The 27393-nt window shown below is 42.7% G+C and overlaps 1 protein-coding gene across 1 annotated transcript in view; it reads left to right on the forward strand.

The window, feature by feature from the left end:
* Positions 1–3500: 3500 nt before the first annotated feature.
* NEXMIF (neurite extension and migration factor) overlaps positions 3501–27393 on the forward strand; it is a 99752-nt gene continuing 75859 nt past the window's right edge. The window contains exons 1-2 of the mRNA XM_088445520.1: positions 3501–3542; positions 4994–5091. Of these exons, the coding sequence (XP_088301646.1) occupies positions 3501–3542; positions 4994–5091 (140 nt within the window). The remainder of the gene's footprint in view (positions 3543–4993; positions 5092–27393) is intronic.

Below are 27393 nucleotides of genomic sequence, written 5' to 3' on the forward strand. Positions count from 1 at the left end.
TTATTATCCGCCCCGCAGACAAGGGGGGTGGGATCGTGATCATGGACTTGAGCGCGTACAAATCTGAGATCTGCGGTCAACTAGCGGTATCAGACACCTACAAACGGTTACCCGCGGACCCGACGACACAATTTAAGAGAGAACTGGATTCTATTTTAACAGAAGCAGTTTCTCAAGGTAAATTATCTAAGGAGTTAGGTACAGCACTTCAGCAGGATCATCCTGTAGTCCCTATTTTATTCACGGTCCCCAAAATTCATAAAGATATAAGGAATCCCCCCGGACGGCCGATCATTTCGGCAAGGAATTCCCTTTTCCAACCAATATCTGAATTTCTGGATAGCGTTTTACAACCCCTAGTGATGAAACAGAAGACCTTCATTAAAGACACCACGGATTTCCTGAATCTTCTCAATAAAGTGGGTAGGGTACCCAGTGGAACTCTGTTATGCGTGATGGATGTCAGTAGTTTATACACCAGCATACCCCACGCTGGGGGGCTTACAGCTATGAGGGAGTTCCTAACAAAAGAAAATATGGAATCAGTTGATCTGGAACTGTTTTTGTGTTTACTAGATCTCACCCTCAAAAGAAATTATTTTCTCTTTGATGGGGATTTCTTTCTTCAGCTCAATGGATGCGCGATGGGGAGTAATGTGGCCCCTTCCTATGCGAACATTTATATGTTCAAAGAGGAGAAATCGATGTTTTTTGAGCAACCTGGGATCTCAGAGTGCATACTCACCTTTGCACGTTACATCGATGACCTCTTCATGTTGTGGACCGGAGGCAGGGATCGTTTCATTGAAATAATGGATTACATCAACCACAGAGACTCTCCCATCAGACTCACTTATCAAATTGACGAGTTTAGTATTAACTATCTTGACGTTCAAGTGAGCATCAACAATGGGTCCATTGGTACTAGAGTATTTGCTAAAGCAACAGACAAGAATACACTTCTGAGGGCCGATAGTCACCATCCACGTGCCTTAATTAAGGGACTCCCCAAGTCACAAATGATCCGAGTGGCACGTATCACAAGCGACCACGAAACCCTTGGGAATGAATTGGACATGGTGATTAACAAATTTCTATGTAGGGGTTACAAACTAAGTACCCTGCTTGAACAAAAGGAATCAGTTATGACGATGCCCAGGTCCCATCTGTTATCTCCCCAGGTGAGATTTAAAGAGGACATTATCCCGTGGGTCAGTAAATACAACACCTCTAGTCCTGTCCTACCAAGGGCGACAAGGGCCTTGTGGCCTATAGTTTCCACTGATAGTGATTTAAAATGTTTTAAAAATAAACGACCCATGGCATGTTTTTCTCGTGGAAGGAACATCAAAGATATGATTGTCCACACGGACATTACTAATTTTGCGAAGGTACCAGGAACCATTAATTTTCTATCTAAAGAGAACGGCTGTTACAAATGTCTGCGATGTACTACATGCCGTAGTATGATCACTGGCTCTACCTTCAAGCACCCTCATTCTGAACAGCAGTATTCTATCAAGTATGTGCTAACTTGCACTTCTTCGTTTATTGTATACATTATCATCTGTCCCTGCGGTCAATATTATGTAGGGAAAACCATCAGGTCCCTTCGTGAGAGGATGGCATTACACCGCTCGGCCATTAAATCGGCCTTGAGCGGGAAAAGTTCTGATCAGCCAGTAGCCCGTCACTTTGCGGAGAAGAAGCACGATTTATTCCAACTTAGACACATGATAATTGACCATGTGCCACCGTCTCTGAGAGGCGGTGATCGAGCCAACAAACTCCTCCAAAAGGAAGCCCGATGGATGTACAATTTGAACACCATCAGACCCAATGGGTTGAATGAGAGAATTACATGGAGTGTTTTCTGAATGTTCTGACCCCGCATGCTGGACCAGCGCTATAAATCGATTTGTCAGTGGCCTTAGAGTTCCCATTATGCACTTCTCCCATTCATGTATCTAGTATCCACGCGTATTGTGTTTAGTTTGTTGACATTGTTATAGTTCAAGTGTAATTTTTCTTATAGATTTTGTCCTTTTCTGATTACGATTATTTTCTTATGGGGCATTTAACTATTGGTTCTAATTCTTTGTCTAATTCTTTGTATCAGTCTTTTCCTCTCTGCCGGGTACATGCTCTTTTAATTCTTGGTGCAATCACTGTTTTTGTTTTGTTTTATGGTGTTACAGGACATGTAACGGATCCCGCAGCTGTCACTGATCTTTTCTTTTGTTTACCTACCATTCAGGCTGGTCCGTGTCTTTGGTTACCCGGGTTACCGGGCGTCATCGACGTGACGACGTCATCATTCTGAGACACGGCAGCCGCGCACCTGCACTCTTTCTCTGCACTCTTTCTTGGCATGCTTCTTCCGATCTGACCGGGTTTCCTTGGTTATATAAGGTATGTCTTTTAGTTCACTTGTTACTACTCACCTTGACAAAGGGGCGGTGTGGCCCCGAAACGTTGGTCGCTTTTCCAGCTTATGGAATAAACAACATTCGTTACCTGCTTTTAAGTCTCAGAGTGCCACTTCATTATACAGTATATTTTCCTTCATTAGGAGGCACCTGAGCACCGTTTTGATGGTGGATTTACTAGAGTGCCGGACTATTTGTACAGATATATATAATATATATATATATTATATATATATATATATATATAATATATATATATATATATATATTTTCTTATACAGAATTTTTTTATTACTTAAAAAATGAGTCTATAATATCCTTGCTTGGCCAGCCTGTGCTTTCCAGCTGTTGTCGAATTCTGGCAAGGCATTTTTGGACTTGGAATTACATAAGAACTTGACACAGGTTGCCAACCCTTAGTCACCAATCACTGTAGGCTGTATAGCAGAGAAAGCAAAATAGCAAGCCTAAAAACTACTGACATATGTTGAGTGATTTCATGCAAAGGATTCTGGGTGTGTGTGGAATCCCTTGGAAGTTTGGCTTCCATGACTATTATAAAATTAAGTATACAGTATTATATGCAGTACTTCTCTTGCACAGTTATGGGGTTTTTGTCCAAGGTGATGATACTCTGTATCCAGAACACTTCTGCTGCCGAATAAACAGAAAAAATAAACAGATAAACAGTCACTCAGAAGAGCTTATTGCAGCTCGAACCACATGTTCAGTGCTTGGCTTATCTTTCTCCAGTGCTGGTCACAGTTGTTGCCAGGGGACCCTTGTTATGCATACTAATAGAGCCTTCAGATCTCTTTTGAACTGTCTGTCTGCATACTGTGTACAAAATGAATTTCATACACAGTAACTGAATCAGTGCCATCTGTGAAATGGGTATTTACGCTTCAAGCAGAGGATATTTCTTGCATTTTTAAGGAAAAAGGGAATACAAAAAAAATTGCATTTCTTCAGATGAGCCAGTTTGCCTGCAATATGATTAGGAGATAGACAGTTCTGGAATCAGGCTTCTCTGGCTCCAGCCTCTACATGCTATTGGTTAATTCTGTGACGATGGACAACATTGAGATTGATGGAGCTCTGCATGGTAACTGTGTATAGCACCTATGTGGTTTTGCTATTAGTAGATAACAGTTCTTCAAGGGTTAATGAGGGAAGTGTTCCTCAAAACAATTATGGTAATCCCTTCAGCATTGATTTTTTTGAATAAGGCTTTTAAATTTTTGTTTAAATAAATAAGGCTTTTTTTTTAAAGTGCAGTAATAGCAATGTCACAACCTGTGCAAGACTAAGCTAAATATTAAAATAAAGACAATTCTGTCTTTCCCCAAACACCGTCCCTGGCATTTAGGAGCGCTCCTCAGTGACAGTACTAATCTGTACAGTACAAGATAGGTTAGCAAGGTATGGACAATAGATATGTCACAAGCTTATTAGAGATTTGGGTTTTATAGAACAGTTTTACAGTAGATCGGATGTAGCTATGAGTACTTTCTGAGCTAACATTAAACGACTTATTTTATTGCATTTCTAATATATTAGACTCCACTGGAAATTGCTGTGTAGGAAAAGGAACTAACGTACTGTATAACCTTGCTGCCTTATTTACAGTCTATTCATCGAGCAGTCAGGAGCAATACATTTACATTAGGATATGTCACTCTTACTTGTACAGTAAACAATGTGTGGCTAACCTGCATTGCATCACATCTCCCATTATTCTCAACCCCAAGAAAGGAGTAAACAATTATTTGGGGAACAAGTTAGGATTTCATTAACTTTCTTTTAAAAAAAGATACTATGCAAAAGCTGAATAATTGTGAGATAAATAAAAACAAAATCACTTTTATCTGACAGGCACTATTCGCCAGATCCATTAGGTTCACTGATGGCTGTATTTTTTCCATGCTATATTCTGCTCTACCTACACCACTCTCCCCTGCAAAGGGGAAGGTAATAGGGGATGAACACCTATTTGATACAATCTAACTGCCTATAAGTTGCTCAATTCAAAATGGCTGTCTAGAAAATACAAAGTTTGGGGCACTGGATCTCTGGAACTGCGGTGATCCCAAGCTTGAGACACCTGAAATTCATCTAAAGGAAGAAATTCCCCAGATTATAGATCAGTGCCTGTAACTTTGAAATACTTTGTTTTGTTGATCGTGTCCTGTACTCTAGATATAATGTATATACTATGGAAAATGAGCAAATCTCTAAACTTTAATTAGTCTGGTGCTAGAATGAATATCCTTAAGTAACACTTCTACTACAAATCTGTTTTGATTAATTATTGTCTCTAATGCGATTATTGCAGATATCTGAAATTGTTTTTAATAAACAAAGTTTTATTAACAGGGTCTTTGTCAATTTGACCCTAATGTGCTTACCAATAATTGTGAATGACCAGCAATGTGTGTACTTTACATTGTTGACTATTGTATATGACACAACATTATTCTTGCAGCTTCCTTATAACCATTTACAGAGACTAATTCAGTTACAAAAATCTTGATTTCTTTTTCACTTATCTTGGTTTTCCAAAGGTGCTGAAGGATGCAAGATGCCAATACTCCGCGACCGTCAAGCAGCCTGCAGATCACTTCCGAAGGCCCAGAGATAAGGCAGGGATGCATTGTTCAAGGTGAACAATTACATACAATTTCCTATTACATAGCGTAGTAATAACACAGCACACAAGACACTTGGAGCTTGGACATTATTTAGAACAATATTCATAAGAATGCAGCCAATTTAATAATTAGAAACCCATGAGATCACTGAATCAAAGTGTCAATGATATCTCCAGCTCATAGCAAAATTATACCCTTCCACAAACATTGGTTCAGCTGACATAATGGTCACATTCAGAAGTTGAATCGGACTTGGTCAACTTGACTATAATAGGCCTGTTCTTTATTCTCTACATAATATTTCTCATTAAGCATGATCCTGTAGCAGATACATAGGGGTAGAGGTGTCAAACCTTCTAAAGAGGAACAGTTGTAAAGTTGCCTATAGCAGCACTCTATAGAATGATAGATAGAAGCTGATTGGTTGCTGTGGTGAACTTCTCCAGCTATCCGCTTTTGAAGGTCTAATACATCTTCCCCATAGTTTGTTACAAGCACAAGTACTGATAGATTTATATTTATGAAAGTCCCTTTAACCTCGGAATATCTGGCTATTAAAACCTACTTCCACAATGGGTTAGTTGATCACATCTTATTTGGGGATACCTTCAATATCCCGACAGTGGAGAATCCCGAATGTAAGTAGCAGGGTTGAGGGGAGGTTTTGGGTTAGGCACTAGGGGGAGGGTTAGGCACTGAGGGGCGAGCGTTATGTTTGGGCACTGGAGAGGGAGGGTTAGGTTTAGGAGCTAGGGGGGAGGTTAGGTTTAGGCACCAGGGAGGGAGGGTTAGGTTAGGGGTTAGGTATACTTACCTTGAGTCTTTGGGATGGTAACCTAGTCGGGATGCCGGCGTCGGGATTCTGCCTGCCAGGATCCTAAATGCCGGCATCCCGTACCCAACCCCTTAATTGATTTTGATTGCTTTTTGAAATTAAATGTTTTAATTATATTGAACTGAAGTAGGGATAGTTCAAATGGAGCCTACCTTTTGAAGCTGTATTTCAAAAGTATGACATTATAAGTGTTCTAGTTTCTTCACAATACTGTATGTTACCTTTGACATTTTACGATGCTTGGATCACTTAATCTTATCTAGTTAATGATCACACTATAAAGTACCTACTTTTCAAATGGTCTTTGTTTTTTTCAAATAAAAAATGCATCAATTAAGAATACACAGTGGTCACTGTTTATGGCAGCAGTCAAGCACTTTAAATGATTTGAGTGTGGAGGGGCAGGATGGTGGGTTGGAGCAAATATATCATTAGAGTAGCTAATGCAAAAATAGATGGCTTGTCACTGCACACAAATAGGGTAGATTTTCCCTTTAATACACTTCTGCCATTTAGCTACTTAGAAAAGAACGTTTAGACAATTCCACATCATTTCACTGTCATTAGGTTACTGAGCTATTACATGTAACAGATAATTTAACTTTACACATTAAACCATTTATTTGATAACAGTTGGTATTTATTCCATTGGAGTTAAGCATTCAACCGAAATTGCTGCTTTGCCTTTTAAAGTGTGTTAGGGGCAATAGATTTTTTTGATCATGTAACTTGTTCTTTAATATATGATTTGTGTGATGAACCATAATGCATTTGTGCTCCAGCACATATAAGTGACATATAACTGTTTTCATGTTTGCTGATAAGGAACATAGGTTTCTGAAGTCACAGTTTAGTAGCTTGTCTTGTACTAATGTACTTCTATTGCCTACTGCAACTATACACATATAATGTTGAGACTTCATCATTGATTTTCATCACTGGATAATTGGTGAGCGGCTGAGCTTGTCACATGCTAAAAGGTTTCAAGGGCAAACCTGGTTTGTTCTCTGGCCTTTCAGATCACGCTTGCTGGCTGCTGAGAACATCCTTACTCTCCCAGGCACCTCCACAAACAGATGAAGGCTGCATTAAGCCATGCCGTGTGATGTGTTAGAGGATGAAAGGCTGTGTTGTCAGTTTTTCCTAATATTCCATCATATAGAATTGGAAGGTTCGGAGAACAAGTACTATAAATTAAATAAAAACTATATTCTCAAGCTAAAAACATAGGGTTTTGGAGAGGATTGCAAGTAGACATTAGCTCTATAGGAGCACATACGGGAGCAAGTTAATTTTCTGCGATGAGCGTCCGCTATGTGCTGCTACTAACATTCCTGATTATTATGGTACAGTAGCCCAACATACTCTATGGGGTATGAGGGAACATTTGGTGATGTTGGTGTCCATGAGGTGCCAGCATTCTAACTGTCCCCACAGCCTTATAATTGCACTTTGAGAAACTCAAATTATATGCCAATAGCATACTACCGCCGGCTATAGCAGTGTTATTGCCAGCAGTAACCATTTGATGTATAGGGCGAAGCAAGTAAAAACCTGATTGTATTGTTACTGAGTGTGCCTATCCTAATACCTACCAGTTAGGAGAACTAGGATTAGAAACAAGAAGTCAATGGGGTCATCTTTATCAATATTTTAACAAATATAATTGTATTTCCTTTACCAGCATTACTTTATTGTGAATTCATATGACTACAGTCATATGTAGATATCTATCTATACTGCTCTACTGAAGTAATGTCCCTAGGACCTTTGCATGTCACTATCTGCTCCTCACCTTGTAGGTATATCTCCCTCTCCTTGTTCTCCGATTATATGTATTGTCTTTTCATTCTCTCTGTTTGCTCCACATTCCCAACAACCTCCACTAACTAAATGTAAACTAATATTGACTAAAATATTGAAGGTTTCTGGTGCATTATGTGTCTTGTCTCTATGTCCAGCTCTGCTTTGTATAATTGCATCTGAACTTGCTCCGTCCCTGTGTTAGCAGTCTATTTACTAATTAGGACTGTTTTTCTATCATCCTTTTCACAGTAATAGAAATTTACCTACTGCCCTAACTTACCACTTTGTCTGCCCAGTTTAAGGAAAATGCCATGTGTGACCCAGCTGTCCCATTCACATATGCACAGTTGAACGTAAGCCTGGACTTGGGCCTTCAGTTCCATTTATTTAAAAAAATCTAAATTTTCAAATACAAAACTAAAAAATATTTTTAAAATGAAATCTGATTTTAAAACATTCTTTGTTGCAATAATAAGGGATTTTTTTAATAGATTTTCTTGGAAATGGAGAGATGTTGACACAAAGGATTGCAGTGGTGTTTTTACCTTACAGCTATCATTGGCAGCAGAGCCGGATTTAGACCTCATGGGGCCCTAGGCAAGATACCCGTTTGGGACCCCCTTCCCTCAAACAATCCATAGCACTATATGTGAGTTCCTGATTCATGCCCCTTACATATTTTCTTCTGTTTTTCTCCTTCTATTCAACTTTTTAAAGATTTTTAATGAAAATATTCCCACTATGTACAAAGGGGAACATGCAGGGACAGTAGTTGCGGTAACTGCTGTCCCTGCGAGTTATAACCCCTGGCAAATTGCAGAAGTCTTTCACAGAAGTGAAAGACTTCTCCCAAGGGAGCTGGCACTGCGCATGCACACAGTGTCAGCTTCCAAAGCCAGCTGGGGGCTGTTGGGGAGAGATCTAAAGATCTCTTGCCCCTAGAGCCTACATAGGCTTACAGTAGTTTACACCATCTGAAGATGGTGTAAACTACTAGGACTAAACTCCGAAAGTTTAGCTTTTTGGAGTTTAGTATATAGGGACCATATCATAGTCCCCATTGATAATAATGGGGACTGCGATCTGCAGCACTAATTAGCACTTTGCCAGAGATTTCTGTGAAATGTCCTGCATTGTGATTTATTACATATACTATACTGGAAGGAGTGGCGGTAGGAGCGGTGTGAAGTGGAAAAAAAAAAGGGCGGGAGGGCTGTTGGGGTGTGAAGAGGTGACAGGGGCTGGACATAGGGGAGGATGAAGGGGGCAGAAGAAGATAAAGGAGGCTGGGCCAGAGGAAGGTGATGGGAGATAGGGCAGAAGGTGACAGGGGCGGGAAGTAGAGGAAGGTGATGGTTCCTGGTGACGGAGAAAGGTGAAGAAGGCTGGGGCAGATGAAGTTAATGGGGGCTGGGCAGAAGGTGACGGGCTGGAAGTAGAGGAAGGTGATGGTTCCTGGTGACGGAGAAAGGTGAAGGAGGCTGGGGGCAGATGAAGGTGATGGGGGCTGGGCAGAAGGTGACGGGCTGGAAGCAGAGGAAGGTGATGGTTCCAAGGTGAAGGAGGCCGGGGACAAAGGAAGGTGAAGGGGGCTGGGAATAAGGTGACAGGGGCTGGAAGCAGAGGAAGGTGATGGTGCCAGGTTACAGAGAAAGGTGAAGAGGGAAGAGGAAGAAGGGGGGTGGGGGCAGAGGAAGGTGATGGGGGCAGAAGGTGACGGGCTGGATGCAGAGGAAGGTGATGGTGTCTGGGGACGGAGGAAGGTGATGGGGGCTGGGAATGGAGGAAGGTGATGGGATGTAACCCCAAAACGTTTCGGGGCTACATCCCCTTCATCAGGAAACACACACGGGGGGGCAAAACATATTTTTTCACTTGCGCCCACCACTCTCTAGTTCCAACACTGGTTGCGTGTATATATATATATACAGTAAATATATATATATATATACACACTATAAATATATATATATTTATAGTGTGTATATGATATGAATATGTGTATCTTGCCATAGTGACACCTACTGTGATATATGCACAATTTCTTGCCGCTCATTTCAGACGCGGGAATACCCAACCTGCCTGGCTGCTGTGCTTAGTAGTTCCTGGCCTGAGACCCTCCTTGCCTGTCCCTCTGCTCTGCCGCCTTCCTGGGTGCTGCCGCTTATTGATGCTGCTGGTGGGCGGCGGGCCTGGCAGTGTGGCCCCAGGCCCTGCTGGGGTGGGCCGCGACCAGAGATAGCCGTAGCAGCTGGGACTGGCTGGCGGGCCTTGGAAGCGGACCCAGTGACATCAGAGATACTTCTGTTATGCGCAGGCACACACACAGTCACTCTCCGAGAGACCACTGTGCACTGCAGACAGCAACGCGGAACTCTCTGGGAGTGTAGGCAGGACCGCGTGACGTAATGACACGCGCAATACTCCTCTGGGAGTGCTTTGATCAGGCGGATTTCTTGGGGCAAAGAAATCCCGCTGGGTCCTAGGTTGCCTAGTGGGAAATCCGGCCCTAATTGGCAGTAATCCGTTGATAAATAGGACAAAGCCCATTACTGAAAGGAGCCCTTAGTTTTAGTGGCCATTTTATTGATGGGTAAAAGCACTGTTGCCTACCAAAATTGTTGTTTCTGTGCATTGTTAAAGCATTGTTTCTAGTGTTACCATACCGGCTGTGCTTCCTTGGCAACTTATTAAGAACGCAACATTTTTAGTTTACCACTTTTAAGTGTACAGGGAGCTCTAAAATGCTAATAAAAACTCATGTTAATGAGTTAAATGTGCGTATTTAATAGCATGAAAAACACTAGTGAAACACCAGTGGGTACATAACTGATAGTAGAACTGTTTCATCTTCATGTAGGCCCAGTCTTTCTACAGTAATCAACTTCCTAGGCATCTATTTCAGGTGCTTCACTGGGACAGGAGAAAATAGTATGGGAAATAGGCATGTGTATTTGTCTTGTAAAGCAATATATAATTGTCATTTATCTCTTGCTTGTACTTTGGCATGTAAATATAAAACATGTGAATAGATGTGCAACTAGTGACAGAATGCTGACGTGTCTATGACTTACTGCAGTTAGTTCAGGTATAGTTCCTTTGTGCTTTGTGGAAGGCATAGTGCCCAAAGATTGTCATCTATACGGCAGGGGTTTACCTGCCTGATCCCATCACCCAGAGAAGGAAATGGCTGTACTAACTTAAGCCAGAGCCGTAACTAGACTTTTTGGTGCCCTGTGCCAGAAAGAGCATTGGCGACCCCCTCATTTTTCAAAGGGACATCATGCACCCAAAAAGGGGAGTGGCCTCATGGAGAAGGACCAGGGAAGAGATAGGAGAGGCCAGGAGATGCTGGGGATGAAATAAGAGGAAGCTACAAGTGAGAATGATAATAAACAAAAATTTGACAGGCCCAAACAGCGCCCCCTGACCTGTGGTGCCCTGTGCGATGGCACCGGCCGCACTACCCTAGCAATGAATACTACTGTCCCACTGACACCTGTGAACCCCACGCTGAATTCATTCCAAACATGGATGAGCCTGTAACACATAAAATATGCCCACCACATTTGGTGGCACATAACCTGCTTTGTAACCTAAATACTTTGATTCCAATATTGGGGTATATGTACTAAGCCTTGGAGAGAGATAAAGTGGATAGAGATAAAGTACTAACAACTCAGCTCCTAACTGTCACTTTACAGGCTGTGTTAGAAATATGACAGGAGCTGATTGGTTGGAACTTTATCTCTCTCCAAGGTTTAGTACCTCAACCCTAGTGTCTCTTTCCAGTACCATACATTGTTTTACTATCAGTCTCAGTGACTGTATTGCTTAAAAGTGAATTTAAAGCAGGTATTCCTTTGTAAGTAGGAATAAAGTTTGAAAAGGAGGCAATAAGTACGCGTGTCCACTTGTAGTAAAGAATCTCTTCAGGGAGTCCTAATAGAGTATGCGTTGAATATATATGTCTAGAGCACACTGGTGAAGTGCTGAAGTTTTATCACAACTGTTCTTTAAGGCTTGTGACCTGGAATCATATTCAATTTGTCCTGGATGTGCAGTGATTACCCATTGAGAACTGAGTGCATGGAACAATAGAGGAGTGACAGGCTGACGGCTAGGAGGGGGCTGCTGCGGAATATATGTGTACTTTTCTCCCCTGGAATTATTTCAGAGCCACTCTCGGTAAATGCAATCAAATGCTCTTTGGGTGTGGGGATGTCATGTTTGTGCTGACATTGTCTTTATTACATCCTGGCGGTATGATAGAGATGAAGAGAGCTCTTTTGAAATACAAAGCAATAGTATGCCTGTATATATAAAAGATGGTATCTCTAGATTGATTGATGCAGACCTTGCTGATATCAAATAACTACATGGCTTGAAAGCACTTATTTATTTTTCAGAAACCATTTTCTTTTGTTTTCGGTTTGTTTTTGTATGCTTTACCAAAGGCCATACAATGATCTGTCTGTTTTCAATAAGCAAACTAGCACTTATCTAAATAATACTGAATTATATCACTATGAATACACCAATATGATAATCAGCTTTTGGCACCAATGTGTTTTTTTGATGAGGTGGGTGTAGGGGTTCCAGGAAATTGGACAACTCCTACTGGCGACTTTGCTGATCACGGTGGATCTAAGCTGTTATAGCTGGACGAGCTTTTGAAGCAGTCACTCCCTGGCTAGCCCTTTCCCTGTACTGGAGCTTACCAGTGAATTAATTAGTATGAGTATGAACAGATCTTGGCCATTCCATCTGTGCTCCACAGTTCAACTGGACACAAATAAATACAATTCCAAGTAAATGACCACAGATGAGTGGTTCTAGATTTCCCAATGTGTCTTTCTGTAGTGCAAGGCAGAGGGATAGAAAGCAGACACAACATACTACATCCTAAGGCACCGGTGCAAAGATCCAATATTCCCTATGAAGATATGGCAGTGTTATTAGTAATGGATAGCAGTGTTAAACGTTGGACAGATAAAACTAATGCATTTTCTCACTTTTTGTTTGAATGCCGCATATAACATTGACAAACAAAACATTTTATCGACATAGGGATCAATTATTCCGAAGTCTGCAGTCTTTTTTGTGTGCTCTCCTTCTGTATGCACCAATGTGATAAAATATTTAAGAATGCTCAAAAGCAGTCTTCTTAATTAGCCCTAGAATGAAAGGTTTCAAATAACAATATAAAATATACATATTCTCTTTTCTCTTATTTAGTCGGAACTCAAAAGTTCTACTATAGCACAAAAAACATTGACATCACATTGTATTTTACAGCAGGACACCTAATCTTCCACATATAAATTGGGCCAGCCACAAGAACATATAAATTGGGCCAGCCACAAGAACATATAAATTGGGCCAGCCACAAGAACATATAAATTGGGCCAGCCACAAGAACATATAAATTGGGCCAGCCACAAGAACATATAAATTGGGCAAGCCACAAGGACAGACAACTTTCACCCAAATTTCAGCCAAAAACTATGGGTATTGTTGTGGTTTCACAAATGGGCTCTATCACTCTACCTTTAGGCCCAGGGTACCATGAGGCTAACTCAAACCCTTCATGTTTCTCCACTCTGTGGCTGGAAACATACAAAAGGGGTTATTGCAAAGTGCTTTATTTCCAATGCATATGGAAAGAGACTAGATAGCACAGTGGTATTACTAGCAAGTATCGCTGGGGAGCGAGTTATTACTCAGCTACCTTGGCGAACTTGTTTTTAATAAATTGACTTATATTTTTATCTCTATAATAAGCGGTGATAGAAAATCAGCCCTATCAATGCAGATTCAAAAATTTACCCCGACTTCTAACATCCTGGGAGAAGACAGTTCTTACTGCTAAAATAGGATACATTGCTGTCTTTGAGCTCTATTTATCAGACTGAGGTATGCCCTATCTATTGCAAAATGGGTGTTTTCACTGGAGATCAGGGTACTCCCTGTATATTGTAGTTCCCCCCAGAGAAAAGATTTGCCTGGCCTCGCTGGTGGCAGCTTCCTCAAGCAAATCATGGAAAGCCTATTTTACAAGGCTCATGACGCAACAAGTAACACAAGTAACACAATGTTAATGAATAAAATGTGCCTTGTTATTTAAATAAAGGATTGTTTCATGTGGGAGTACTTGAAAACAAATTTTTTATTACATATACGGTATATTTATTGTTAAGCATTTTTTTCAATAAGTGGTATAAAAAGTCTATGTCCAGGCTTTTAGTTCCACTGTGCATGCACAGATCCCAGCACACTGGCCCGGAGAAGTAGTAGTAAGTTAATGACCAATTCTTCTCAGCATACCCAAGGCATCTGAGTATTACTCAGATGCTTTGACAAGGTTTTAATGCTAAGAAATGGTGATAGGTAATTTTCTATCTATTTGATGAGGCTTTATAGCTGTATTATACTGTAATAAGGCTGATATTTATTTTTGCCATAATCAGCCTTGGGTTTTTGTTACAGAATTAATAAATCTTTAATAAATTCACCCCTACATTTAAATATCTAAAGGAACAAGAACCAACGTGTTATGCTTTGTCTTTATGTTATGTATCTGCTGCGTAATACTTTAGGGTCATGGTGGCTAGCCTTCCTTCAGCCCTGCGTGTATGTGAGCATGCTGTCTAGCCCTCTGGTGCCTCCAACTAATTAATTGTTAATATTATTACAATGTGTCTGTGCACAACTGTATAATGACATGTATAATGAAGAGTGATTTGTCAAAATAACTGATTTTCTGTGATTTTTGCTGCAGGATTTTAAGTTTTTTTTGTTAAAGACAACACCTGGCATTTTTGGTTGGAAAATATATAGTTCCCAATCTTGGTTTAGCTTTTTAAAAATTCTCTGCTTTAAATCACATGGCAAAAATGTAAGAAAATTATCAATTTTGTATGAAATCACTGTTCCTGATATTCACCCTTCAGAGGCCAATATTGTACAATGAAGACACCACAGCAGTGTGTACTCATACGTAAAGGACAATCGCATACATCTGCAAAAACATTTGGGGGACATTCAAGAAGGAGGCAGCTCAGATAAAGAAATCCAAAAGGATTTAGACCTGGCTGAGAATTTGGGAGATGTAGTTCAGCAGCAGCTGGAAGGCCAAAGGTTGAGAATCTCTTGTCTTCTCTGCATGGCTTATATGCCTTGAATAGACCTCATTAGGAAATGACTGAGGTATGGAACGCTCACAGGCTCAGCACTACATGTCTTACCATAGACTGAACATTTCATTGAGACAAAGAATAATAGGAAATCTTAACAGCAGTCAGGACAATTTAATGGTGAACAAGCTGCAATCGTGCTCTGTGACAAGTCTCTCAGTTTCTGGAGGACCCCCAGTTGTCTGGCACCAGCTGTGGCCACTGAGCACCACTTCACAAATGTTCAGTGCTGCTTACTGCATCTATGGCATCACTAATGCCAGGAGCTATAACCAGAGGGCTTGGCTAGGTGCACAGGAAGTTGTAATTCCATTAACCCTTCAGTGCATCACACGTATTATGGCATGGTGCAATAAGCACAAATATTTTATAATCCATAGTAACTAATCAGATTCTAGAATTCCTAGTGCTTTTTAGATAATCAAATCAAATGGATGGTTGCTATAGGTTGCAACACATGTTTCTACATTGAACCATACACAAGGGCACATCCGTTAAGTAACTCTGTGTGCAAAGAGCGGATGAGGTGGCGTACTAGGCTTGGTCTTACATCCATATTTTGGATTTTCTTTGTGCTGTGTTAAATCCCTTAGCCCCAGGGAAATCAAAAGAGAAACCCTGAAAGTGTCTGTGATGTTTTAAAGTGCTTGTTTATGATGAGTTTTGCATTTTATTCCCCGTCCACACTACCTAGCCATTTATCTCTGCTCTATCCCAGTACAGCACAGTTAGTTGAGCTGAGTGATGAGGAACAATTTAGAGGGATTAGACGAGACGTAAAGTGAGACATGAATTATGACATGAAAAAAGGAAGTGATGCCAAAATGTTGTGTTTCAGCACTGTATAATAAGATATGGTACTAGACCATGTATAAAATGTTTATTTGCCGACTAAGGTTATTGTAATTCTACAAGAAAAAAAGGGAGAGACAGGGACGAGCGCCTGATAGAGTAGTAATTTAATTAGGGGAATGTGCTCTATATGTGTGCGTACCGTGTATATGCTTGTAGGTTAAGCGTATTAGTAGGTCTTTAGCATCAACCAAGGAACTCCACTTTGTGGTGTATTTCCGTCAGTATATCGCCTTTTTATCCCCAAATTTCTAGAATGCGGTATGATGAACAGCTACCTTTCATAGGGCCCATTAGATGTGTTTACATTTTGCCCATTTTGTTGTCTAAACTAATATTTATGACAGTGTAACCTATCAATTGCATGAAACAAGTGACAATATGAAGTGGTTACCCTCACTGTTATTGCAGTCAAAAGACACACTGTAAAGCCGCATAGAAAGTTAACTATATGAGCGATATCGTTAAGTGTTTCCCCTGCACTGCCGGGCTCAATGTCGTCAACGACATTGAACACACTGAACGATATTGTTCAGTAATGGCACCCTCCCTCATCCCCGTACTGGCAGACAATATCGCCAGGTTGCCCTGCAAGTACAGGCGATGAAAGACATCGTTAATGATCCACGGGAGCGTGCATCGTTAACGATGTCTTGCATACCCACTGGACAATATTGAACGCGATGATCGATAGCGATATCGTTATTGTTCATATCATCCAACTTATCATCTACTGTGTATGCGGCATAAGTAGCAAAGGGGGAATTCAATTCAGCGAAGTGGGCGCGATGTGCCATTACGGAATGGCTACATTTTCCCGCAAACCCTATAGAGATGTGAAAAAAAACTTGCGAAGTGGGCCCTAGACTACATCATTTTGAATTGAATTCCCTCCATAACTATATATGGACAAAGTTGGATCAACAAATGTGAGATCACAATCTCGTTACTACAAGGACCTGTTTTTCTACATAACCAGGACATTCATCACTAGACTCCCAGTTAGGTCACTACAAAAACTTTGTGCCTCACTTGCTTCTACTTGTGCTGGCTCTCTGGTTTTCATAAACATCTCACTGCATACTGTATCTGTGCCAATATTAGTTTACCTCTCTAATAATGTCTTTTTACTTCAGTTCTTCTGCCTAGTCTCACATCATCTTGCTACTACCACTGTCTACTTCATATTCAATTTCTGCACCCATTTAATCTCCATTTTTATTCCACTAATAATAAACTTTTGTTGTTGTGCAGACACCTTTTCCTACACTCTAATATTACTAGCATTCCTGGAAATCTCCTGCACTTTCTCTCATATTCCTACTTCCAGGTTTCCTCCCCCTATTTACCTTAGCTACACCATGACCATTCTATGTTCATCTCCCCCTTCACTCAGTGTCTACCTAATCCTTTGTTCTGCCCCCTGCTTCCACCTTTATTCTTCCCCCTGGTCTCCTCAACCTCCTCCCGTTATCTCCCCCTCATCTGTCTGCATTCCTCCTCCTCTTCTGTCATTGCTCCACTGTCATTCTCTTCTACCCCACCATGGTCCTAGTACCCCACTGCTAATCTCTCCTTCCACCCTCCTCTCCCTGTTACTTCACCCCACCTCCATCCACATCTCATTAAAACCCCTCCCTGCCCACCTCCTCCAGGTTCCCCTCCTAGCACTGGAGCCCGCACAATCGCTACACTCTATTCATCTCATCTCCATGCTACAGCAACCCTGATAATCTCATTCACATCTCTCCCACAAACTCTGGACCTCATTCAGAGTCGGTCGTTGCGGCTGCACGGTCGTACGCCACCGATGTTCGCTAAACTAGGCATGCGTAAAGTTCGCAATGCGCATGCACAAACTAGCTGCTACGATCAGAAATTTCTCTCTCCTTGAACACAGCCAGGTCGGTAGTTTGAGTGACAGAATGAGGCGTTTGTGGGTGGTAACAGGGGAAGGTGCTTGAAAACGGGGGAGTGGAGATCCGAACGCAGGCGTGCCTAATTATGCGAATGGCGTTTTATGGGAGTGCATAATTAACAAAGTAGTGTCATAGCACACGTGACATGGGTGGTTTGTACACTGACCTGATCGTAGTGCTTAAGAGAGGGTATGGTCAACCTTAAGCTCTACGACCAGTTCCGATGGTTACCGATGGTCTCGATTAATCCTTATATGGCCGGAGATGACGTGTAATGCGTACGAGAAGGGGGCATATTTTTTGTCTTACGGCCGCATCCTCCCCTTGGTCGGCCATCTAATGATCCGATCTTAAGGACGCAACTTGCGAGTGCATCATTTGCATATCTGGACGCTTTTCCCTTACGACCGTGCGGCCGAAACGACCGACTCTGAATGAGGTCCTCTGTCCCTCTATCCTGTGCCCTCTGGAATGCCAGATTGGTCTGTAATAAACTGGTCTACACCCATGACCTTTCATCTCCAACTCCCTGCATCTCCTAGCCATTACTGAAACCTTGATTTCATCCCCTGACACCACTTCTCCTGCAGCTCTCTCCACTGGGGGCCTTACATTCTCCCACACTCCGCGGCCCGGGAGTTGCCATGGTGGTGGTTTTGGGGTCCTATCCACCGGTGACTCCTACCAACTCATACCCTCAGAACCATCCGTTACATTCTCTACATTTGAGGTTCATGCTATACACCTCTTCCCACCAGTACACCTTTGAGTAGCTACCATTTACCATCCCCCTGGCTCTCCCTCCAAATTCCTTGACAACTTCGCTTCCTGGCTCCCTCACTTTCTTTCCTCCTCCTAGATGATTTTGATATTCCAATTGATATTCCAACAGAATCATCTGCCTCTAAACTCATTACCCTTACATCTTCATTTGGTCTCTCCCAATGGACCTCCTCACCCTCCACTTGATCTGGTCTTCACTCACCATTGTGATATTTCTGATTACTCCAATTCCCCATTCCCCCTCTCTGACCATCACATTCTCTCATTTAACTTATCCCTCTCTCTTTCCCCTCCTTTACCTCCTAAGGCCACTATCACTAAGCGTAACTTTGAGGTTATTGAAACCGTTTCCTTTTCCTCCCTGCTTGACTCACTTTTCTTCCCTATCCTCTCTCTCTCCTGCCCTGAGCAAGCCACTTTCCTAACAATGCCTCCCTTACTGCTGCTCTTGACTCTGTTGCTCCAGCGATCACTACTCACCCCAATAGATCCACACCTCAAGCCTGGCATTCCAAATGCACCATATACCTGCAAAAGTGTTGACAAACTGCTGAGCGACAGTGGAGAAAATCACACTCTATGGCAGATTTCCTCCATTACAAATGTATGCTCTCATCCTACAGTGCTGCCCTCTGCCTCTCTAAACAGTCATATTTCAAAAACCTCATCTCTTCCCAGTCCTCAAACCCTCTTCATCTCTCTTCACCACTTTCAACTCCCTCCTCTGCCCACTCCCTCCTCGCCTCTCCTCCTCACTCTCTGCCCTTGACTTTGCTACCTACTTTATATCTAAAATTGAATCCATATGTCAGAACATCATATCCCACCAGACAATCAGCAGTCTTCGCCCTCCTTTTCCTGACCACCACTCCCCATCCTTCTTACCGACTCTGACATCCATCTCCCCTGTATCTGGAGAGAATATCATGGCCCTTATCCGATCCTCCCACCCTTCCACCTCCCCCCTTGACCCTATCTCTTCCCGACTCCTCCGCTAACTTTCTCCCTCTACCTGTTCTCATCTTGCCCGCCTCCTCAATATCTCCCTGTCATATGGCACTGTTCCTTCTGCATTCAAACATGCCCTTGTCTGTCTCCTCTCATAACTCCTCTTCCCCACCACTTCCACTTACAGTAGGTGTTCCCCAAAGTTCTGTTCTTGGACCTCTACTATTCTCCCTCTATATGTCCTCTCTAGGTGAACTCATCAGCTCCTTTGATCCACAAATCATCTCTATGCTGATAGTACTCAGATCTAGCTTTCCTTCTCTGACCTTTCCCCTCCTCTTCTCATTCGTATCTCCAACTGTCTCTCTGCTATGGATGTCTCAGCATTTTCTTAAACTTAATTTGTCTAAGACTGAGCTGATCATCTTCCCACCCTCCCGCACAGAGCCGGCCCTAGCCAATTTGGTGCCCTGGGCAAGATTTCAACTGGTGCCCCCTAGCATATATATATGTGGCTTGATAAAGGTGCTATTGCGCTGAAACGTTGCTGTAAGCTTTTGACTTTGGAGTGAAGTTATTTCTACGGAGTGCCGCCATTGGATGATATATATATATATATATATATATATATATATTATGTCACTAGCACCCAAAAAGGGTGCGGGGCCGGCTGGTGAAAGGGGTGCGGCCCTGACGATGTCACAGTTGGGGGCATGCCCAACCGGTGGTGTCACTAATTGGGGAGTGCCCAGCACCTACAGAGGTGCTGGGCTTCCCCAAAGCTCTTCCTTAATGTGAATAGATGCCACAGCAAGCGACGGCAGAACGACAGTGGCCAAGCTGTTTAAACAGGGCGCTGGTAAAATGGGCAGGGCGCATTTTACATTTAAAAAATTGGGCTGGACAAGGCGCCTGTCTAAAACAGCCTAGTGTGAAGTTGTGAACACATATATATATATATTTCTATATATATATAATAAATATATATATGAGGAAACAGTGGCACTCACAGGACCTGATAAATGAGACTCACAACACCAACGGGTCTACGTTTGAACGCAGACCCGTTGGTGTCGTGAGTCTCATTTATCAGGTCCTGTGAGAGCCGCTGTTCCCTCATATATATATCTTGGTTTTTCAACTATCAGAGGGCACCCAGGCAAGTATTATTTATGCTGTGGAGTGCCGGCGTTACATCACTATATATATATATATATATATATATATATATATATATATATATACTCTTCCTAAGGATGGAGCTCCAATCTGTAATTAAGGTATATTGCCAGGGTGCTCAGCATCTGTAACAAACAGTCATATATCCCCCAATAGCGGCACTCATCTGGACTGGAAAAGAAAACGATCAGGCTTGGCTAGTATCCAACGTTTCGGATTTTACTTCTTTATCAAGGACCCAAAAATGCAAGTTTTGGGTCCTTGATAAAGGAGTAAAATCCAAAACGTTGGATACCAGCCAAGCCTGATCGTTTTCTTTTCCAGTCCAGATGAGTGCCGCTATTAGGGGATATATATATATATATATATATATATATATATATATATATATATATATGAGGAGAGGTGGAGAGGGGTTTTATATATACAGGTAACAAAACTGCTTGGTCAAGGCAGTGACATTCAACATTTTTAATTTATTCATCTTTTTCGTTCACGAGTGCCGGATTCTTGCAGCTATATAGATATATAAATATATATTTATAGATATATAGCTATATATGTATATATATATATGTATGTATATAGGGATTTAGTTACGAGACCCGATTTGGATGTAATTACCCTCAAATTAAATCTGAAAGTCTGCAGTTAAAGCACATCTTGTTTGTTTCATTTCAAAACCATTGTGGTGGTGAATAGAGGCCAAAATCTGAAAATTCTGTCAATGTCCCAATATTTATGGACCTGACTGTATATACACAGTCACACACACTTAAACACACTCACTTCCATAAATACAGTTACAACAGACACAACTACATACTGTACTGTACATACATACACACACTTACAGACAGACATAAAGACAGGCAGTATAGTGCCACCCCCCTCCCCCCTCTCTCACCTTACAGGATACAGGTACCCTACACTCACTGTTTAAGTGTAGCTCCTCCATCCCCTCCTCTCTCCCATGCTGTGCTGGCTTGAGCCTTGAGTGACACTGAGTGCTGTGTAGCTCCGCCCCCTGCCCGACTCCACCTCCCTTTCAGTCTCCCTAGCTCGAATTGTCCTGCTGCACTGGTGAAGGGGGTGGGTGGGGGGGCCCTAAGAGAGGGGTGCCCGAGGTGACATGCCCCCTATGCCATGCTAAATCCGGCTCTGCAGTCATGCATTAATACTGAACAGCAGCTGCAAAATCCCTGCTATGCTAGAGCCTGCTAGAAGCTCATTGGTTGGAGTGAGTCAGATGTGTGGGTGGGGCACCAAATGTAAACAAGCAACCCTGAGCCTCTGTGCTGGCCGGGCTGTCAGTGTGTGTTCACTGCAGTGCGCTATATCAGAGCGGCTGCTGTAACGGAGGTAACACACACTAAACCACCAATGTGATGAAACAAGTGTATTAAAGCAGCTGCTCTTACATGCGCTGATTGTGGCAGATGTGGGGGGGCTGTAGAGCCATGGAATGCCCCTAAGGCATTCCAGATGCCCTAGGTATTTGCTTAGAATGCCCATGCCTAGGGCCAGCTCTGATCCTGCATAACCTCACTTCCCACAATTTCATTATCATTTGATGGCACAACTATCTCCTCTAGCCGCAAAGTACACTGTCTTGAAGTTGTCCTGGTCTCTTCCCTCTCCTTTAAACCTCTCGCAGTCCTGCCGTTTTAATCTCAAAAATATTTCCAAGACTCTTTCTCAACCAGGATGCTACTAAAAAAAACCCTTATCCACTCACTGGTCCTCTCCAGATTGTACTACTGTAACCTCCTTCTACTGTATCTGGCCTACCTGCTTCCCACCTCTCTCCAATCCAATCTGTCCTCAATGCTGCTGCTTGGTTCATCTTCCTCTCCAAATATTCTACATCTACCACCCCTCTCTTACAAGCCCTCCGCTGGCTTCCTTTGCCCTCACCCATTCCCCTTCCATTTACATCTCTGACCTCATCTCCCTTCACTCTCCCGTCTGCCTTCTTTGCTCAACAAATGCATGTCGCCTCTCCTGCCAACTGATTACTTCCTCCTACTCCCACCTCCAGAATTTTGCCCGTGCTGCTCCCTACCTTTGGAACTCTCTCCCTGTTCCTATCAGACTCTCCACCTCTCTACAAATCTTCAAACGGGCTCTCAAGACTCACTACTTAATAGAAGCCTTCCAGCTTTCATCCTAACTCGCTGCTACTTGCTCCTTCCTCCCTGTGTACCCCATCTGTGTCACACCTGTTTGTCTGCCTCACCCCTTTAAAATGTAAGTTCTCACGAGTAGGGCCATCTACCCTCTTGTGCTACTTCTTATACTGTCATCTACTTCTCACTCAGGCACCTAACACCTGGTTGCTTACGTCCTGTTGTTTATTTGAGTGTTATTTGTCTATGTACTTTGTAAGGCGCTGCGGAACACTTATTGCGCCATAGAAATAAAGGATAATAATAATAATCTGTTGTGGCCCCCTGTAGATATAATTAGTGGATACTTAATATTTGTGGATACCCCCTGAAAACAGGTGTTATTGGGGGTTATCCCCCAAATATTAATTGATAAATAGGCCCAATAGCAGAGATGCATGCACAGGAAGCTCCTCATCCCTTCTGCTTTTGCTCTATTAAAAAAAATACGGGGAATGGTCGAGTACATCCTATGCCTGCCTCTCCACCACGGGGAACCAGGAACTGTGCGGCTTCAAAGTTAGCATGCGGTTGGTGGATGAAGCTGGCCATTCACCAATCAGACTGGGAAATGGCTTGAACAAGCCAGCATTCAGAATGTCAGGAATTGTCTACTGTGTATGATGGCATCACCAGCGCACGCAGGGGACCACCTGATGTGCCAATTCCCCCCTACGCCAGCTACAGTGGTGGCAAAGCCAATACGTCAAACCCCGCCCCCATATCTCTGTGAGTTGGGCATTATGCTGCGGGGGTGGGGCCTAATGATGCGAGGTACCCGCCCACATTAGCAACCTGCAGCAGCTGCTGCATCAAAAGTGAGTATGTATGTGTACTGTTTTGGTGTGTATATATGTTTATGTATGTGTTAGTGTGTATGGATGTGTTCGTGTGTATAAATGTGTGTGTTTGAGTGTGTGTGTATGTGTGTATATATATATATATACAGTATGTGTTAATGTGTATATATGTGTTAGTATGTGTATACTCTATATGTGTTAGTATGTTTATATGTGGTAATGTGTGTACTGTATATGTTTATGTTAGTGTGTGTATGCTGTACATGTATACTATGGGCCTGATTCAGACACGGACGCTAAGCCGCGGTCGCACGATATGGCCAATAATCGCCTGTTTGCGCATGCGTTAGCGTCAATATGCGCATGTAGTACACAGACTGGATGCTAATATGAGTGACAGATAGTGCCGTTTGTGGGTGGTAACGGGAAGGTGCTCGTGAATGGGGGAGTGGATGTGCGAACGCAGGCGTGTCTGGGTGTCTAAAATAAATGGCGTTTAATGGGTGTGCATAATTAACAAAGAGGCGTCATTGTACACGTCACTTGGTTGTATTTTAGACAGTACTTATCGTAGTGCTTGCGATGGGGTAGGGTCTACCTCAAGTGCTGCGTGCAGCTCCGATGGCTCTCAATGTATCCGATTAATCACACAATTCCTGGAGATGACGTGTGCTAAGAGAGAAAGGTGGGCGTCTTTATACTGGCGTGCGTTCGTTATGCCGTAGCTCTATAAGGCATAGAGGGTGTCCTTCCAACAGACAGTGTGATCGCGGCATTTGCATACCCGGCCCCTTTTAGCTGCGTGAGAGCGCAGCTTAGCATCCGGGTCTGAATCAACCCCTATATGTAGGTGTGTGTATGCTCTATATGTTAGTGTGTATGTTATGTATACTATATACAGAAAATCCTGCGTTTGCCCTGGGCATCCTGTTAACCGCCAAATTTAATCTGCAGTGTACTGGGATGGGTAAGTAATTAATATGGGTTGAAACCAGAAATCTAGGATTTGCATTTTGCTACTAAAATTAACATGGGGGGGTGTGGGATTTTCATTATAAAACACATACATCTCTATATGTCTAAGTAGGTCTGTGTTATAAAGTCACCAGAGATTTAGGAGGCCTGTAATGTAAAGTCACCACTGTTTTGTGGGTCTTACATTATAAAACGTCCAAATATTTAGAAATCTGCATTTACACTGGCCTCCAGAACAGGGTTGACATTGAATTGTGGTCACTAGCATACATTCTGTTCTGTGTAGTGGACAGAAGATTGTATTAAAGTCCATATAATGTTATCTGCATTGTTTATTGGTTACTGACATGCTCTCGGTTTTGTATGGAAGTCACTAGAAATCATTGTTTATTGGTTACTCTAAAGCTCTTTGTATTGTATGAGTTACTAGAATGTTCTTTGCATTGTATTTTAGTCACTACAATTCTTAGTATTGTATATTAGTCACTAGAATTATCTCTGAGTTGTCTCTATATTGTATAGCGGTCACGAGAATGTTCTCTGTATGGAAATATCACTAGAATAGTTTGCATTAAATACTGATCATTAGGGATGCCCATCGGAGGGCTGTCCATTGATGGGTCCATCGGAGGTTACCATAGATGGCACAAAAACCATCTATGGAAACCCATCGATGGTTTGCACCTCTTGATGGCCATCACTGCGGTGGGGAACGGCAGTCCGCGGTCCAATCAAAAACAGGGGCAGGGCTTAGCCGGTGTCAGGGGGCGGGGCTAAGCTTTGTCCTGTCCAGGAACAAAAAATATTCAGCTCCCACTTGTCTATCGATGGCAGGGAACCTTTGGCTCTCTGCCATCAATATTCGACATCGGCCATAAACCAGCAATGATTAGGAATCATCGATGGTCATCCCTACTAATCATATGGAGCGGTGTTGTTTTTGACTATAGCTTTTTGAAGTAATTATTTATATTTCCTTTGCTATCTAAAACCAAGCCTACACTAGACAAACTATAGCCAGAAGGTGTTGTCACATCCTTTTTTCGTGGTGGCCACTTGCGTGTTTTAAAGCCAAAAGTTTCCAGTCATCACCTACTTGCACACATACATAAGTCATATGTCATTTATTGCAGCTCCATTCAAAACAATTTTTTTTAGAAAATAGATTTTTTATTTTATTTTATAAATGCTGGAGTTTAAATATTTCAATGCATACAAAGCCATTTCATTATTTGGACAAGTCTTTTAAAGCACACCACACCAATGACACCACATCACAACATCCCTGCTCAGTCCCGCTCTCCAGGGTAGCAGTTGTGAACTCGCTTTACTCTTGGAGAATAAGTGATGCTTTATTTGCATGTTATATTACCCATGACCACCTGCACCAGTTCAGTTTTCATAAGATCTGTGTGAGTAATTGATAACACTAGAACGAAGGGAAGGAGGCACGCACTGGCATAATAACATTACACAAAATAAAAACAATTAGAGGCATGATGGTAATCTAAATATAATTGAAATCACAAGCTGGGCTGAGGCTGTCACATGCTGCTCTGATTGCAAAAGATCCTTTTTCCTTTCGTTTGAATGACAGTAGAGGGTTATTGTATGCTGGATTATTGCCTCATCCCTAGTGCTATTTGCTTGCTTTGGAATTCCTTACACACAGTATAAGAAAGGAGTATTAGTTGCAGGGAGATTATATACAAGTACATGATCTACAATATTATCCAGAATGCCTGGGTTTTCCAGACTATTGATATTACCGGGATGAAGTTACTGCCGCCGGTCTCAGGACCTCATTCAGAGTTGGTCGAAGCGGCCGCACGGTCGTACGCCACCGATGTTCGCTATACTGCGCATGCGTAAAGTTCGCAATGCGCGTGCGCAAACTAGCCGCTACAATCAGAAATTTCTCTCTCCTTGAACACAGCCAGGTCGGTAGTTTGAGTGACAGATGGAGGCGTTTGTGGGTGGTAACAGGGGAAGGTGCTTGAAAACGGGGGAGTGGAGATGCGAACGCAGGCGTGCCTCATTATGCGGACGGCGTTTTGTGGGAGTGCATACGGTTTATGGGAGTGCATAATTAACAAAGTAGCGTCATGGCACATGTGATATGGGAGGTTTTTACACTGACATGATCGTAGAGCTTAAGAGAGGGTTTGGTCAACCTTAAGCTCTACGACCAGTTTCGATGGTTCCCGATGGTCTTGATTAATCCTTATATGCCCGGAGATGACGTGCAATGTGTACGAGAAGGGGGCGTATTTTTTGTCTTCCGACTGCTTCCTCCCCTTGGTCGACCAACTACCGATCCGAACTTAGGGATGCAACTTGCGAGGGAATCATTTGCATATACGGCCCCTTTTCACGTACGACCGTGCGGCCGCTTTGACCGACTCTGAATGAGGTCCTCAATCCCGACACTACAATCCCGGTAGGGTATTTAACATAGGCGTCGAAATACCGATGCCTATGTTAATCCCGACGCCGGGACCCCGACAGGATGCCGGACCGATTGTCCAGTGCCGGTGGTAAGTAGCAATGTAGGCGGGGATTGGGGGGTAGGTTTAGGGATCCCCCAGGGGGACTTAGGGTTAGGCATCCCCCTGGGGAGGGTTAGGGTTAGGCTAGGGGAAGGGGGGTTAGGTTTAGGCACTAGGGGGGAGGTTAGGGTTAGGCACCCCCCTGGGAGGGTTAGGTTTAGGGTGCGGGGAGGGGGAGTTAGGTTTAGGCACTAACGGGGAAAGGTTAGGGTTAGGCACTTGGGGTCGGAGGTTAGGGTTAGGCACCCCTAAAAGAGGGTTGGGGGGGGAGAGGAGAGGGTTAGATTACTTACCTCCGCTGTC

The sequence above is a fragment of the Taudactylus pleione genome, unplaced genomic scaffold (genome assembly GCF_031769625.1).
Source record: "Taudactylus pleione unplaced genomic scaffold, aTauple2 ptg000381l, whole genome shotgun sequence".
In the NCBI taxonomy this organism is placed as follows: Eukaryota; Metazoa; Chordata; class Amphibia; order Anura; family Myobatrachidae; genus Taudactylus; species Taudactylus pleione.